Genomic DNA, 17,827 nt, shown 5'->3' on the forward strand with positions numbered 1-17,827 from the left:
CTGGGTTCTAACCCGGAAGTATACCTGTATGCCCCCGTCACCACCAGCTGACTCGCATATAGGAAATAACGGGTAGTTTAAAAGCAGTTACCCGCCATGGTCCCATTACACAGCGGAACCGCGGGAGGGATAGACTTTAGTCGAGTTTCCAGTCAGGGCACGTAAGTACGGCACAACCGCCCGTGGAAGCAGACCTCGTTCAGCATTCGAGACATTCACTCAAGGTAAAAGCCTGATGCTGTACCTCTTCCGTTTTTCCCACTAGAATTGAGGTCCCATGACGATTCCACCCGTTCAAGGTTCATGAGGCATTAACCTCACATGCATATAAGTATGCATTTGGGCTTTTTAACTGTATTACCCTCCTGGACCACTTATTTTTCACGAAAATTTACAGAGTGTGTGTTTTCTGTCTGTAGTGTCTTGTACTGTCCTTTCCTTTACAGGTCACTGCACCTTTTCCTGATAACGCAAAATTCTAGCTGAAGCACGTGTTTTAGGTCACATTGTGGCGCATCCATTGTATTTACAGGTACCACGCTCTGTTTCCAGGAAATTGAAGATGCCTTTATTCTTCCTTGTTTTTACAGATATGCATACATTCGAGTAGGTATTGTATGTACGTGCACCACTGAATGCATCTCTCACTATATTATTAAGCACATGCCTTCTAGTCGGGAGGGATCTTTTCCTGTCCTGATGAAGATGCTTTTGCATCAAAACATGTTGACTCACAAGGAGTAACCACACATTACGTAGGCAAACTCCGCACCCCTGTTTTTAGCAGTACCGCCTCTGTACTGCTTGATTTTCCCGGCCTTCTGGTGTTATAGAGCGATCAATATGACTTCAGTCTCTTTCCATCCAAGTCTAAGGACTAGAGTAGTGAATAGGGCCTATCTATTAGACACTTTGACATAATCCTGTGCTCCTACCCATAGATCAGGGCCTACATACATAGCCTAGGGGATAGATTCGTTAGCATCGAGGATAACTTGCCCTATAGTGAGGGTATTTCATGGAGTCGTGCTGAATTCAGGCCTGGTAGGCCTCAGACAGGAGAGACTCCATCTTTCCTTCTGCTCCAGCAGCTTGGGACACTTCTAGAGGGAGGGTGATGTTTTAGTTATGAGGTGTTATTCGCTCGGAGAGAACCGGTTCAGGCCGGCCCTTATCGAAGGAATGTATTTTTTCCCCTGCCGAAGACACTACATCAGGCCGGCCGGCTGGGAACGTGTCCTTGGCACAGGGAGGTACAGGAATTTGGTGGGCGGCAGGTTTCGAGCTGGAAATTTCCATGAGAGAATGCACCTCTATATTAGTGAAAGTCTGAGTTAGATATGGGCACTTGCTTCTAGACCATAGGCGGCATCTGGCCGTTAGCAGAAAAAAGCTACTACTTATTCCAGGGAAGACAGATGACGAACTTGAATCTAAAGAGGAGAAAGTAGCCGATGAGGAAGAGGTTCCAGTGACTCGGAGAGGGAGAAGGGAGTAGATCCGCGACTGCGGAGGTGTGACTTCCAGGCGAAGCCGAGGCACAGAGGGAGAAGGGAACCTAGATGACCATTGAGCACAGACTACATACAATCCAGGTGATGTCGACCCCTTTTTCTTTGAAGTGTATAACTTAACCTTTCACTTTCCTTGCAGGTTATATATATATATGATGTATTCTGCGAATGTGCATGTGGCATTTAAATAAAGTATTTAGCTTGTCGTGAGTTAGCATGTGTTGTGTATTTTTGTATAGGAGGATAGCCTATTCTTTTAGTCAGAGTTAACTCAACATGAACAGAGGTTAATCCTGGTCAGGTAAGTGGTAACTGGATGAGGGGGAAAACGAGCCCCTCGAACTAGAGAACAGGTTGTGCTCAACTAATAGTCTTTGTGTGATCTGATATATGGTAATCCCGATTCCCCTGTCATGTACTACGGTAACAATAGGATGAGCTCGTGCTAAGGCTGCCGTCTGGTAGGAGATTCTGGGTCTGCCTGAGGCCGCGAGACTATGGGTGTTGCTGCCGTCTGGTAGGAGATTCTGGGTCTGCCTGAGGCCGCGAGACTATGTGTGTTGCTGCCGTCTGGTAGGAGATTCTGGGTCTGCCTGAGGCCGCGAGACTATGGGTGTTGCTGCCGTCTGGTAGGAGATTCTGGGTCTGCCTGAGGCCGCGAGACTATGTGTGTTGCTGCCGTCTGGTAGGAGATTCTGGGTCTGCCTGAGGCCGCGAGACTATGTGTGTTGCTGCCGTCTGGTAGGAGATTCTGGGTCTGCCTGAGGCCGCGAGACTATGTGTGTTGCTGCCGTCTGGTAGGAGATTCTGGGTCTGCCTGAGGCCGCGAGACTATGGGTGTTGCTGCCGTCTGGTAGGAGATTCTGGGTCTGCCTGAGGCCGCGAGACTATGTGTGTTGCTGCCGTCTGGTAGGAGATTCTGGGTCTGCCTGAGGCCGCGAGACTATGGGTGTTGCTGCCATCTGGTAGGAGATTCTGGGTCTGCCTGAGGCCGCGAGACTATGTGTGTTGCTGCCGTCTGGTAGGAGATTCTGGGTCTGCCTGAGGCCGCGAGACTATGGGTGTTGCTGCCGTCTGGTAGGAGATTCTGGGTCTGCCTGAGGCCGCGAGACTATGTGTGTTGCTGCCGTCTGGTAGGAGATTCTGGGTCTGCCTGAGGCCGCGAGACTATGGGTGTTGCTGCCGTCTGGTAGGAGATTCTGGGTCTGCCTGAGGCCGCGAGACTATGTGTGTTGCTGCCGTCTGGTAGGAGATTCTGGGTCTGCCTGAGGCCGCGAGACTGTGATTGCTGAGATTGCGAGGCTGTGAGGTCTTGATATATATATATATATATATATATAATAGGAATTCCCTGTCCTTAGGTGGTACATATATATGTGGTTATTTAGGTGTAAAAAGGCCCTAGGGAGGGGGTAACGTTCTGGTTTTGGGTCAGAAGGGATATGTGGAGCGGGTTCCACCCGATCTGAAAACCCATGCAGAACATTTGGCGTCACGAACTGTTTACGAAACCTGTGTGCGTTGTCTTTGTCTTGTGTTTGCTTTCAGCGTGTGCGTGGTTTTCTTTTTTATATATTTGCGTGTATAGTTTTTTTTTTCTCTCTTTCTTTCTCTCTTCCTTTTTTTTTTTTTTTTTTTTTCTCTCTTCTCTTTCTCTGCGTTTCTTTTTCTTTCTTTTTCGCGATGTTTTCTAAGAAATCTAAATCTACTCTTAAATTGTCCGTTGATATTCCCGGATGGGATTCAACGCCTTATGGAGCCTTAGCCCGTGAGTGGGCTGACTCTACTGGTCTGAGTGAAAATTGGAACTCTTCTTTGGAGTCAGAGGAACCGGCTGACGTGATTACTTGTTTGCAGACGGCACCTGTATTGAAGGGTGAGGAGGTTCCCGCTTTGGGGCGCAGAGGTTGGGTTATTCTGTCTGCGTATCGGATTCTGCATGAGAGATTGTTGAAATTGCAGATCTCTCTTAAGGATGTGGAGGCACACTTTGTTGAGATTCAGAATTCTAATACTTTATTGCGGTGTCAAAATAAGTTGCTTTCTGACAAACTTGACACTTATCAAACGGTTGCCGAAAGGGCGGCTGTGCGGATTGCTCGTTATAAGTACAAGAACAGGCGTGGTCGAGTTTCGACGCGTAAGGTGCGTCTGGTCGTGGCGAAAGCTGGACTAGATTGGAACCCTGATGAATGGGATGGTAATATCTGGGACTCGACTACGTCTTGTTCCTCGGGTGAGGAGTCTGTCAAGCACGAGTCTTCTCGTTCCCGTCATGAATGTAAGTCTGCTTCTCGCACCTCTGATGGTGCACCCCGTGATTACGCTCGCTCTTCGGGCGGCATCGATGCTTCTTACACTGATTGTCCCTCTACTAGTACTGCTCGAGCTCCTTGTGATGCTCGTCCCGTAGTCTCTGCGCATCCGGTTTTTCGTCGGAAGTTGCAGCAGTCTCCCAATGCTCCGCAGGGTATTTCTTTAGACTGTTTAGAAGATTTTACCCAACAAGAAATTAGTGACATTTTGCTGCGCTTTCGGCAGCGGGCTGGTGAGGCTTTGCTCACATGGATGGTGCGCCTTTATGAACTAGGCGCTGCTGGTATTATGTTGGATACTGGCGATTGTTTGAAATTTTGTTCTTTGAGTTTGGATTCTACTGTGCAAGATCATTTTCGTAACTATAATGGTGGTGGTCAAATTTCTTTGCTCCAATTGGCGACTGAGGGTTGTAATTTGAAGTATCCTACTGAATCTGACTGGCCTGTCAATGACAAGCCATGGTATACCTTGCGTGATGCTGCGCAACGTCTTAAGGAAGAAGTGATGAAAACGGCTATTTTTCTGGGCACTGCTGACAGGTTGCTTGATGGGATGTTGACTTCTTCTGTGCGAAATCGTATCATTCGCTCTTCTCCTGTTGCCTACAAGCAGGTCATGATGACTTTGTTGATTAACCAGACTGGTAATGTACTGTCTACAGTGTTGGAATCGGTACGCCAACTCGGTGAGTTGGGTGAGTGGTTTAAACCTGAACGTCAGTCCCGGCCTGACACTCGTACTCCTGGTGAATATAAATTTACTAGACGTGATATCTTTACTGGTCTTTTGGCTGATGGTGTGCGTCGGGAGGACATTGATGGTGAGTCTACTGCTCGTTTGTGGGAGATGTTTCGCAAACGGGGCTTGGATCGGAAGGAGGGTGCCCGGCGTGTTCGAACGACTGCGTGTGATCGTGGTTGTTCTGATGGTAGCAGTGATGATGATCGCCGTGGGCGCTCTGATCGTCGTGATGATCGGCGTCCTGCACGTGATCTGTCTCCCTGTCGAGAGCGGGACAGGGAGAGAGAGGGGGAAAAGGAAAGGGGGAGAAATGATCATGCTTACAGCAGACGTAGAGATGATAGGGATCAATCCCCTGAGTTGAGAAGGAGAGAGGATCGACACAGTTTGGCCGATCGAAACCCGCAGTACAATGCAGAGGACAGGAATCCATTTCGTAATAGAGATGGATATGAACAGGAGGTATCGATACCTAAGAAACGTGAGAGCCTTTATCCTGATTTGTCCTGGTACACAGAATGCAGTAAGAATGACTAGGAAATAGGTCAAGCTCCGGTACACAGATGGGCTCACAGAGATAATAGACCCTATGTAGATATTGATATTTATTGGAGACATCGTAATATCCAAAGGGCCCGAGCATTAGTTGATACAGGAGCGGAGGCCACTCTTATTCATGGAAAATCAAAGAAATTTACAGGGCAGCCTTTTATTATTACCGGATTAGGAGGAAAAGAAACCCCTGCAGTTCAAACTTTGCTTGAAATGAGAATAGGTAGAATCCCTAGAAAGGAATATTCTGTATTAGTGGTGCCACTCTTAGAATTCATAATTGGAATTGATATTTTGAAGGGAATGACGTTGCATCTTGATGATGGGTGTTACCAATTTGGAACGACGCATTATATCTCGTCCGGACCTATACGGGTTGGTCGTTTAAGGATGCCCCCTATACAAGTTCCCCAGGCGACCAAAGTGGTTTGTCAGAAGCAGTATCGCATTCCGGGTGGTCATGAAGAGATTAGTACCACCATTCAGGAGTTGGTTGATGCAGGCGTTATAACTCCAGTTACTTCTGCTTGGAATAATCCTGTTTGGCCGGTGCGTAAGAGTGATAATTCTTGGCGCATGACTGTTGATTATCGAGAATTGAACAAATACACACCCTCTTTGACTGTTGCAGTACCGGATGTCATTACTTTAATTGAAAGAATCCAAAAACATCCGGGTACATGGTATGCGTCCATTGATATTGCTAATGCCTTCTTTTCTATTCCAATTGCCCCTGAGTGTCAGGAACAGTTCAGTTTTACGTGGAACGGGCGCCAGATGACGTTCAGAAGTCTTCCTCAGGGCTATGTGCATAGTCCTACGATTTGTCACCGGCTGGTGGCAGAACATTTGGCTGAAGTACCAGTTCATCCCAAAATTCAGATATGTCATTATATTGATGATGTTTTGATCCAAGGCGAAACACAAGAGGATGTTCAGACACAATTAGATAGAGTCATTGAGTGTCTGCGTGGGAAAGGTTGGGAGATCAATCCGGATAAATTACAAGGTCCGTCTCAAGCTGTAAAATTTTTAGGTATTAATTGGCACGAGGGACACCGCGAGGTGATCCCTCAAGTTAAACAGAAGATTCTTGATTTTTCGGTTCCGAGGAATAGGAAGGAAGCCCAGAGCTTCATTGGCTTATTTGGTTTTTGGCGCCAGCATATTCCTCATTTGAGTCAAATATTGGCCCCTTTGTACCGAATTACACGTAAAAAGAATGCATTTGAATGGGGTAAGCAACAGCAAGATGCATTTAGTCTGGCGAAAGAGGCAATTCAACATGCTATGGATCTATGGCCTGTACGTGATGGTGATGTGGATTTGAATGTGTCTGTGCAAGGCCCTTATGCAAATTGGAGTCTATGGCAGAAACAAGGCAGGAGTAAGGTACCGTTAGGGTTTTGGACCAAAAAGCTACCTGATGCTGGTGAGCGTTATACACCCTTTGAGAAACAGCTACTTGCTTGTTATTGGGCTTTGGTGGATACCGAGCAATTGACTTTGGGACATGACATATTTTTGCGTCCTGAAATTCCTATTATGCAGTGGGTTTTGAGTTCACCAAAAACTCATCGAATTGGGCATGCTCAGGAGGCGAGTGTGATTAAATGGAAATGGTACATACAAGACAGGGCACGTGTGGGTCCGAAAGGAGTTGCGTTTTTACATGAGCAAGTGGCGCAAGCACCATCGGCTGAGACTGAGAGTGAGTGTTCCGTACCTTTAGAACAGGAGTCCCCTGTCAAGTGGGGTAGACCTTTTGATGATTTGTCCGCTGAGGACAGAAACCATGTTTGGTTTACAGATGGGTCGGCGAAGTTTATTGGAACGACACGACACTGGAAGGCGGTGTCTTATAATCCGATCACACAGAGACTATTGAGCACAACTGGTGAAGGGAAGAGTAGCCAATTTGCCGAGCTTTACGCTGTTTACCAAGTTTTGAAACAAGAGTTACCCGGCACATGCCACATTTTCACCGATTCCTGGTCCACTGCCAATGGACTGGCTGTTTGGTTGCCGACCTGGCATTCCCATAATTGGAGGTTACACTCCAAAGAATTGTGGGGAAAAGAGTTATGGCAAGAGATTTGGGAGATGCTCCCACAGAGTACTGTTACCATCTTCCATGTGGATGCTCACACCCCAATAGACTCCCTTGACAAATTTTTTCATAACATTGCAGATGAAAAATCTAAAATTGCTGAGGCAGTGGTGGACAGACAAGATCCTGACATTGCGGGATTGGCGAAATGGGCACACCAGAAGGCAGGACACTTTGGAGAGAAGGCCACTAGCAGGTGGGCTGCTGATAGAGGAATTTATATTCCTCTGGATCTAATCAAAAATGTTATCTTACATTGTCCCGTCTGTCAACATATCAGACAGCGTAAGGTACCCCAAATTGTTAGAGGCCATTTACATCGCGGGAAACTGCCCGCTCAAATTTGGCAGATTGATTACATCGGGCCCCTTCCCATGAGTAGAAATTGTCAATATGTTTGCACAATTGTCGATACATATAGTGGCTTGTTGGTAGCTCTTCCATGTAAGCAAGCCACCCAATTGAATACTATAAAAACATTAGAATTGATTATGATGTATTATGGTGTGCCATTCCAAATTCAATCTGATAATGCATCCCATTTTCGTGGAAGATTGGTACAGGAATTCTGTGTGGAAAATAACATTGAATGGATATTTCACATACCCTATTACCCGCAGGCCTCAGGCCTGGTGGAGAGATTGAATGGCCTGCTAAAGGATCAGTTACGAAAGTTAACAGATGACAAGTATAAAAATTGGCGAGACTTTCTACCCCAAGCACTATTGATCCTGAATAATCGTCCTTTTTTAAATGCTGAATCTCCGCTCATGCGTTTGTTTCCCCCAAATGTTGAGACTATGCCTAATGTAATCAATGAAACTGTGATGTACTGGGAAATTACTCCCGGAGCTCTGGCTCCATGCAGAGCGACCCCAGGGTCGGCAGGCTTAGACTTGCATGCTATGGATGACACCGTTCTGGAAAGTAAAAATCGGGTCATCATTGCTACCGGTGTTGGTATTCATATACCACCGGGGAATTTTGGATTGATCGCCCCTAGATCGGGGCTGGCTGTAAAAGGCATCCAGGTGCTTGGAGGAGTTATTGACAGCGACTATCAGGGAGAGATTAAGGTACTTCTGCTAAATAGCAGTGAGATTGACTTGCTGATACATCGTACTGACCGAGTGGCTCAATTACTCATTATGCCTGTTTTCAGTGGTGAAATAATGAAAGGCACTGCCCCAACTTTGCTAACTGAACGTGGCCAGAAAGGCTTTGGCTCTACGGATAACCCTGGGGCCAAGGTTTGGGTGCAATCGCCTAAGAATCCCCCTGAACAAGCAGAGGTTATTGCCACCGGTCAGGATAATACCATCTTGGTCATGAGGCCAGGGAAAGATAGCTGGGAAGCTGTCCCAGCTGATAAATGTTATTTACGAGAATGATTAATGCCTGTATTTGGTTCTTTTTCAGATCATTCTTTGGATTGTTGCTGCAGGATGTGTCGGTATTGGACCCCCTTCGGACTACTTCGGCGAGAGGGAAGGAATCCCATCAACCCGGGATGAACTGGGAACCCGAATGTTGCGTTCCTTCAATGCGTGGGATTCATCATCGAACTTTTGGACCCTACTGGCCAAGAGAGTAACTGATGCCCCTCACTTCTGTTTGACACCGATGAGATCTGTGCACGATATTCTTGCGACCTGCCTAGTTGCTGTCCCCGCCTCGCTGGAGACTTTAATCAGTATCTTTAACATTTCGAAGGCTCGTCCGAATATTATCCTGGGTGATTTTGCTACCCATGTATATTGTCCTTTGTGTACTGAACTGCCGAATGAGCAACTCCCCATCCAGTCCCAAATAATTACGTACAATATTACACAAGGTGACTTATGCTTCTTTCTTACATGTAATCCTAATGCAATTTCTGAATGCCTACGCCTCAAGTTAAGGGGCGCCACTTCCTTTACACCTCACGAACGAACTTTGTGTTTCCAGAGGACACCGACGACATGTGTCTCAGTCCAGAACAATATGACTTGCAATAGTTTGGTAGTTACTCCCAGTCACTATCGTGCGATGTTGCTACCTGCCGGATGGCTTTTCTCATGTGGTAATACTTCCTGGCCATATGTCCCTGCAAACATTTCCGGAGGCCCGTGTGCCATCACTAGATTGAGTTTACTCATGTTCTCCTCCCATCCAAATGCCAACTCTCGTGTGCTTCGAGATACAGTGATGTTACAGGAGGATTGTGACTCATCTTTGCATTTATATTCCAAGTCTGAATACCTTAGCCTAGCTGTTTCAATTATTGGTGTTCCTGCTTTGGCGGTTTACAATGCCAAATCCATTGGGAAAATGGCTTGCTGGATGGTTAAATCTATTAATCATACTTCTACAGTCTTGTCTGACTTGCTATTAGACGCCCAGGGCGAACGTAGGGCCATTTTGCAAAATAGAGCAGCCATTGATTATCTTTTGCTTAAACATGGACATGGTTGCTCAGATTTCGAAGGCCTCTGCTGTTTTAACTTATCTGATCATACACAATCCATTCGTGCACACATAGATAAATTGCATGACTTAACCAATGAAGTTAGAAAACACATTGATCAGGGCTGGTTTGACTGGCTCTTTAATTGGTTACCGGACATGCATATGCTACGCTACATATTAGGTGGCATTTTGATTGCTATTGCTGTTTTGATTTCTATCTGTTGTTTTATTCAATGTATCCCTTCACTGCTTCAATTCTGCACATCTGGTACTAGACATAGATCGGTTAGTTTTGTTTCATATTATTCTTCCACCGATGTGACTTCTGTTTAAATGTATGTATAATAGACTGAAGTCAAGGGTGAAATGTACTGCTTGATTTTCCCGGCCTTCTGGTGTTATAGAGCGATCAATATGACTTCAGTCTCTTTCCATCCAAGTCTAAGGACCAGAGTAGTGAATAGGGCCTATCTATTAGACACTTTGACATAATCCTGTGCTCCTACCCATAGATCAGGGCCTACATACATAGCCTAGGGGATAGATTCGTTAGCATCGAGGATAACTTGCCCTATAGTGAGGGTATTTCATGGAGTCGTGCTGAATTCAGGCCTGGTAGGCCTCAGACAGGAGAGACTCCATCTTTCCTTCTGCTCCAGCAGCTTGGGACACTTCTAGAGGGAGGGTGATGTTTTAGTTATGAGGTGTTATTCGCTTGGAGAGAACCGGTTCAGGCCGGCCCTTATCGAAGGAATGTATTTTTTCCCCTGCCGAAGACACTACATCAGGCCGGCCGGCTGGGAACGTGTCCTTGGCACAGGGAGGTACAGGAATTTGGTGGGCGGCAGGTTTCGAGCTGGAAATTTCCATGAGAGAATGCACCTCTATATTAGTGAAAGTCTGAGTTAGATATGGGCACTTGCTTCTAGACCATAGGCGGCATCTGGCCGTTAGCAGAAAAAAGCTACTACTTATTCCAGGGAAGACAGATGACGAACTTGAATCTAAAGAGGAGAAAGTAGCCGATGAGGAAGAGGTTCCAGTGACTCGGAGAGGGAGAAGGGAGTAGATCCGCGACTGCGGAGGTGTGACTTCCAGGCGAAGCCGAGGCACAGAGGGAGAAGGGAACCTAGATGACCATTGAGCACAGACTACATACAATCCAGGTGATGTCGACCCCTTTTTCTTTGAAGTGTATAACTTAACCTTTCACTTTCCTTGCAGGTTATATATATATATGATGTATTCTGCGAATGTGCATGTGGCATTTAAATAAAGTATTTAGCTTGTCGTGAGTTAGCATGTGTTGTGTATTTTTGTATAGGAGGATAGCCTATTCTTTTAGTCAGAGTTAACTCAACATGAACAGAGGTTAATCCTGGTCAGGTAAGTGGTAACTGGATGAGGGGGAAAACGAGCCCCTCGAACTAGAGAACAGGTTGTGCTCAACTAATAGTCTTTGTGTGATCTGATATATGGTAATCCCGATTCCCCTGTCATGTACTACGGTAACAATAGGATGAGCTCGTGCTAAGGCTGCCGTCTGGTAGGAGATTCTGGGTCTGCCTGAGGCCGCGAGACTATGGGTGTTGCTGCCGTCTGGTAGGAGATTCTGGGTCTGCCTGAGGCCGCGAGACTATGTGTGTTGCTGCCGTCTGGTAGGAGATTCTGGGTCTGCCTGAGGCCGCGAGACTATGGGTGTTGCTGCCGTCTGGTAGGAGATTCTGGGTCTGCCTGAGGCCGCGAGACTATGTGTGTTGCTGCCGTCTGGTAGGAGATTCTGGGTCTGCCTGAGGCCGCGAGACTATGTGTGTTGCTGCCGTCTGGTAGGAGATTCTGGGTCTGCCTGAGGCCGCGAGACTATGTGTGTTGCTGCCGTCTGGTAGGAGATTCTGGGTCTGCCTGAGGCCGCGAGACTATGGGTGTTGCTGCCGTCTGGTAGGAGATTCTGGGTCTGCCTGAGGCCGCGAGACTATGTGTGTTGCTGCCGTCTGGTAGGAGATTCTGGGTCTGCCTGAGGCCGCGAGACTATGGGTGTTGCTACCGTCTGGTAGGAGATTCTGGGTCTGCCTGAGGCCGCGAGACTATGTGTGTTGCTGCCGTCTGGTAGGAGATTCTGGGTCTGCCTGAGGCCGCGAGACTATGGGTGTTGCTGCCGTCTGGTAGGAGATTCTGGGTCTGCCTGAGGCCGCGAGACTATGTGTGTTGCTGCCGTCTGGTAGGAGATTCTGGGTCTGCCTGAGGCCGCGAGACTATGGGTGTTGCTGCCGTCTGGTAGGAGATTCTGGGTCTGCCTGAGGCCGCGAGACTATGTGTGTTGCTGCCGTCTGGTAGGAGATTCTGGGTCTGCCTGAGGCCGCGAGACTGTGATTGCTGAGATTGCGAGGCTGTGAGGTCTTGATATATATATATATATATATAATAGGAATTCCCTGTCCTTAGGTGGTACATATATATGTGGTTATTTAGGTGTAAAAAGGCCCTAGGGAGGGGGTAACGTTCTGGTTTTGGGTCAGAAGGGATATGTGGAGCGGGTTCCACCCGATCTGAAAACCCAAGCAGAACAGCCTCCCGGGACATATTAAAGTTTTTTCTGTCTTAAGGGTCCAGGTGCTTTTTACAAACACATATTTACAACTACATCAGACCCTCCCCTTTGCATCACACATAGCACTTTATCATCAGTGCTCCCACGTAGTCGTAGGTCGTAGCACGCCCCGTCCCGCAGCGGGGCGGGAAGACCCCTATGATGAAGGGTATTTAAACAACACTGTGTGTGCCCAACCATATTGGGACACTCACCTATAACTACCCCAATTTATTCAGCATCTTCAGTACCTTTCTTTTCAAAGGTGGATCTTTTTGTTTATTAACTACTCTGAAGTGGAGGACGTATCCACCTCAACGCCTACACAGGCCCTTCCTCTACACTCCCCAATCTTGTTATATTTTGCTCTCCATAGCTACCACTAGGATAGCTTTCAATAAAGGTTGTCTTTAACCTATAACCAATAAGGGGTTGTTTGGACTGGTACAATGTGCCCACTATAACTGGTGGACAGCATATACAAAGCCAACTTCTCACAGGAAGGAGGTAAGGAAATGAAGTTTAGTATGCCTGAACTCGGAATCTAAAGACGCAGCTTTTATCAATGGTGCTTTTTCCATTCTGAGTTTGTAGAGGCCACTTTTAGAAAGTGGGTATTATTTTGCTCAGTCATCCCGTATGCCTCTGCTGGAATGTGGATTGCCTGTCTGGGTTTTGGAGGACAGAAGGCTGAGGAGTGGGTGTGGCTCCAGATAGTCTAGGTTGGTCAGGAAAGGGCTGAATATACCTGGGCTGCGATGGGGGAAGAGGGAGGAGATTTCCTTGCACCTCAAAGGGCCTGGTCTGCCTCTGATAACGCCGTCTCCACCTCCCGCCAGGAAATAACACCAGAGAAGGCCGAACTGGTTCTGGCCGGGCCCAGACACCCTCTGCCTGACAGATCAAAGGATTTTTGTGTACAAATACTGGGGCCCGACCCCTGAACTTTAGAACTCATCTGGATCAAGAAAACTGCCAAGAAGAAGAGCCGGAGAAGCGGCGAAATGGAACGACTGCTTTGCTGGATGCTTTGCCGGCCTGGCCTGCACTGGCTGCTCCTGTCTTGGGCAGTGAAAGGACTGGACTTTCTGCAACCTAATTTGTGAGTCTCCCCAATGACTTGAGGTAGAGCTTGCCCTCTGTTCACGAAGTATCAGGAACAGCAAAGACTTCAAGTTCTTCGACCCACTGTGTTTTGTGCTGCAACCTGAAGAACACCAACTCGACGACATCTACGACGACCCTGCTGTGTCCTGAAGGCACCGCAGAGGGCACCGCCACAACGCCGCACCGCGACCATGGTCTCACTGACAACACCTGCCGCTGTCATCATCGAGCTGCTGCTCGTACCGCGACCTGTGGGTACCGCACTCCGCAACGCCACGCTTCACGCCGAAGATTTGGCACCGCAGAGAGCACCGCCACAACGCCGCACCATGTCTCACTGACGACGCCCCCTGATGCCATCACCGAGCAGCTGCTTGCACGTGACCTGTGGGCACTGCTCTCCACACCGCCTCACTACACGACAATGCTGTGACCTTCCTGACGCCACCACTTCCTGCCAAAATCGACGCTGCAGCTTGCACCGTGGTTCGAGGGCTCCAGTCGTAAAGTTACACGACCCACCGCCCTCAACCCACACTGCAGCCTTGGCCCACCGACTCCCGCTTGTCAGCCGATGACAGCTCTTCAGCAACGATGCCGCCGCTTCTTGCATCCTGACTTGCTAGCACCGTGAGGAGCACCACCTTAATCTCACACCACGACCCTGCTCTCACCGACGACGCCATCTGACGCCACCACCGAGCTGCTGCTCGCACAATGACCTTGGGGCACAGCACGCTGCACCGCTGCACTTCACACTGCAGCACTTGATGCCTGACAATGCCAGCGCTCCTGATCCCATCATAAAGGAGCTTGAGCTACAACGGGAGTGACTTCAAGGGCCCCATCGCCCTGCATTTCTGAAAGGCACTGTTTGTGGGTCCTCCCGACACCGTAGCTGGCCTGCGATCACGAGGCCAGCCAGAACTGTTTGGATTTGTTTGCTCACGATGCCGTGATCGCCCGGGACGGAGCTATTGACATCAAGGAACTTCGTTAGAATCTTATTTTGATAACTACAGACTTTTTTTACATACAGTATTGTGGATTTTTATTTTTTACCGTCTTTGGTCTTGTTTGAAAGTATATAAAATTATTGGTTATTTTTCTAAAACTGGTGTGGTGTCCTTTGTAGTGCTTACACTGTATTACTGTTGATTGGGTGCAAAACACTTTACACACTGTCTCTAAGATAAGCCTGACTGCTCGTGCCAAGCTACCAAGGGGGTGAGCAGGGGCTATTTTCGGAGTGTAACTCCCTTATACTGACTAGAGTGGAGGTTTCTGCTTGGCTTCGGCACTTACCCTAGCCTAACGGAAATCCAATTTCTAACAATCCTACACAGACTCCACGCTGATCCTCTCTCTAGCAGAAGACCCCTCCACCACAGGGCCAACTTCTGCAGATGCCTGATGGGCATCGCAGACTGGATGAAAAGCAACTGTCTAAAACTCAACACAGACAAAACAGAAGTGCTGATCTTCAAGAACAACACCTTTCAGTGGAATGACTCCTGGTAGCCTTCAGAACCTGAACCAGCATCCCCTCCGCTCCCCAACAGACCACGCAAGCAAACTTGGCATCATCCTGGAAATCAGGATCACCATTAAAAAAAACAAATCAATGAAGTTTCTTCTGCCTGCTTCCAAACTCTTCGTATTCTCTGTAAAATCTTTGAATGGCTTCCCATCAACACCAGACAAACTGTCACTCAAGCCCTAGTCACCAGCTGACTGGACTATAGCTATGCACTCTACGTAGGATTCACCAGGCATCGCCTGTAGAGACTGCAGACCATGTGGAACTCAGAGGCCAGACTCATCCATGACCTGCCCATACGAACCCACATCGCCCCCACACCTCAAGAGGGTCTATTGGCACCCCATTCAGAAGACATGTCAATTCAAAATGCTGATCCACACCTACAAAGCCTTCCATAATCAAGGACCAGCATACCTCAACCACAGCCTGAACTTCCACCAAACTTCGAGACTCATGCGTTCTTCCTCCCTCTCCCTTGTGCACACCCCCTGGCATCCACTGGAACAACAGTGGAGAACGTTCCTTCTCCTACCTTCCATTGAAATCACGGCTGGACTGGAAACCGAAACCAGCCCTGGCAAACAGCTCGGCCCGCCCCATGGGGACTGGTCCTAGTTGGAAGCACCACTCCCGTCTCACCGCTGCTGCTTTTAGTACAGTGGGCCGATATTGCAGCTATGCTGCAAAACTGGACCCAGTAACAAAAACGGCATTTCAGGGGTCCAAAACCGGCCCGCACCAAGGCGACTTACCAGGGAAAAACACCCAAAGCCTGCTACGGCCAGTCTGGCCCTGATTGAAATCCTAGAATGACCTCACCTTCATCTACGAACCTCATCCTCTCTTCTGGGGTTCAGGAAGGGACTCAAGACTTGGCTGTTTGATTGAACCCCTTAGCAGCTCTAACCTCTGCACCTGGATACCCTCACAAGTGATTAGCTGCACCATATATATCAATTTTTGGATTTCGATTTGATTTGTAGATCTTCAAGAGCCCCTTTGTACAGCTGGGTGCCTCAGTGATACTTTAGCAAAGTAGCCCCTTTTGAGTATCTTGAGGAGGATTTTTCTCATGTTCTGTTGCTGATTAGCCCCACACCTACCCTGGGTTATGGTTAGTGTGTTTCTGCATAGCAAGTTCTTCATTAAACTACCTATTGGCTTCTGTGGTGCCTTGATTGGGCTTATATTTTTGCAGGAGGAAGTATGCCTCAGTAAGAGGATAGGTTGTGGTATCCACCAACAATGCAATTATATCACAACATCCATTTTGAATCAAATTTCTATGTGTTAATGATTAATAAGTACCATAAGGCATGAACTGGTTGTAATAAAAGCTCATTTTAAAATTGGCACGTCACACTTACCATTCCAAAGAAAGGACATCACAAGAAGTCTAGCACAGGCCATAGTTGGACATGCACTGATAAGTGAGATATTTCCAAAGGCAATCATTCCAAGAGGCTTCTTGTATTCCTAGAGGGCACAAAAATGCTACGAGTGTGAAAGTGGCATTAATTGTTCCTGATGTGGCTTATCCAATGTATTTCAGAAGGTCAATCTGAGGGGGGAAACAATAGAAAATTGCTATTTAATGATATATTATCATGATATATAGAGTAATACTCATAGCAATATATCCAACACATAACAATATGTTAGATTAGTTATTTTTATACACCTGGCAGATATCATACAATGTGTTGTCCTTTATGCACTTGGTACATCAGGAGAAATATACATACCAGTGGATTACATTAGAAGTATGTTGACAAAAGTGTAATGCATATTTTCTGTTTAGCACAAACAAATTCTTAAATATTAATTTCTGCATCAGAAGGGCCATCCTAAAAAATGGTGGTAATTCTGTCTGCAAGAGAAGTCACTAATCAGTCAGATTTTCTCAATGACGATTATGAACTAATTGTTTAATTAAAATTAAAAGCTCCAAAACATTTACAAAAACAATCGATATTACATAGAATGCTCGAGTTGTTGACAGTGAGATTCATAATATTCTACAAACCAGAAACACGATAATTAAGGTCTACTGCCAGACAGCAAACCCTATTTCAAAGAGATGAACCTTTAACACCTTCCTGACAGAGCAGCACTCAACAAAGTCCAGGTAACCAGATGGCCATTGTCGAGTGCATAGATACAGAACAATTCTGTAACTACAACCTTCCAAAACAATGTAACATTTGATATACAGCAATCTTTTTAGGAATTAAATATCCATACAAAAATACCTAGGTATGCAAATATAGTGGGAGTTTTTGAGATCTCGAAGATTCAAACCCATGGATAGATCTCAGGGTCTTCTCTAGAAAAAATCATAATTAGGGCTCCTGGTTTTATGGTATTTATTTTTGGGGCATTTCCGTCTGTATTTATCCAAAATAATTTTTTCCTAATTTTATCAGTATTTATCCATGTTTAATTTAGGTTTTGTGAAAAAATGAAGGTAAAACTGGTATATTCTCACATGCACTTAACTGATAAATATGCACTCATGCTTGAATGCCTGCCAGGTTTCAGTGATATGAGCAGAAGATAAATCAATGCACTTATATGAAAATATATGCAAATGTCATTATCAACCTTGGCATATCTTCTGCTTTTTAACCTAAAGTGTCTTTTTTTTTTAACCCCTTACCTATTAATCCACACAGCTATTGGCCTGGCAGTCAATGGCAGAGAATATTTAGAATCACTCAAAAAGCAACCCAATTTCCATGTTTATCCATATTTAAAAATAAATACAGACAAAAATATTTTTTTTGTCAGTATTTATCTGTAAAAATCAGTAAAAACGGAAACCAGGGAGCCTTAATCATAATTCTGAACACTTCACAAAGAAATGCAGGAGTAATTAGGAGTACTCCTGCGGTATTACTTCTGTT

At 46.5% G+C, this 17,827-nt stretch overlaps 1 protein-coding gene across 7 annotated transcripts in view; it reads right to left on the reverse strand.

Annotated features, from left to right (window-relative positions):
• Window positions 1–17,827, reverse strand: part of LOC146809005 (sialic acid-binding Ig-like lectin 13) — a 550,981-nt gene that overhangs the window by 438,701 nt on the left and 94,453 nt on the right. For all 7 annotated transcript variants that reach the window (XM_085615789.1, XM_085615786.1, XM_085615790.1 and 4 more), the window contains exon 2: window positions 16,289–16,482. In XM_085615789.1, coding sequence (XP_085471915.1) covers window positions 16,289–16,376 — 88 coding nt within the window. In that variant the 5' untranslated portion in view covers window positions 16,377–16,482. The remainder of the gene's footprint in view (window positions 1–16,288; window positions 16,483–17,827) is intronic.

This window comes from Triturus cristatus, chromosome 7 (assembly GCF_964204655.1).
Source record: "Triturus cristatus chromosome 7, aTriCri1.1, whole genome shotgun sequence".
Classification (NCBI taxonomy): domain Eukaryota; kingdom Metazoa; phylum Chordata; class Amphibia; order Caudata; family Salamandridae; genus Triturus; species Triturus cristatus.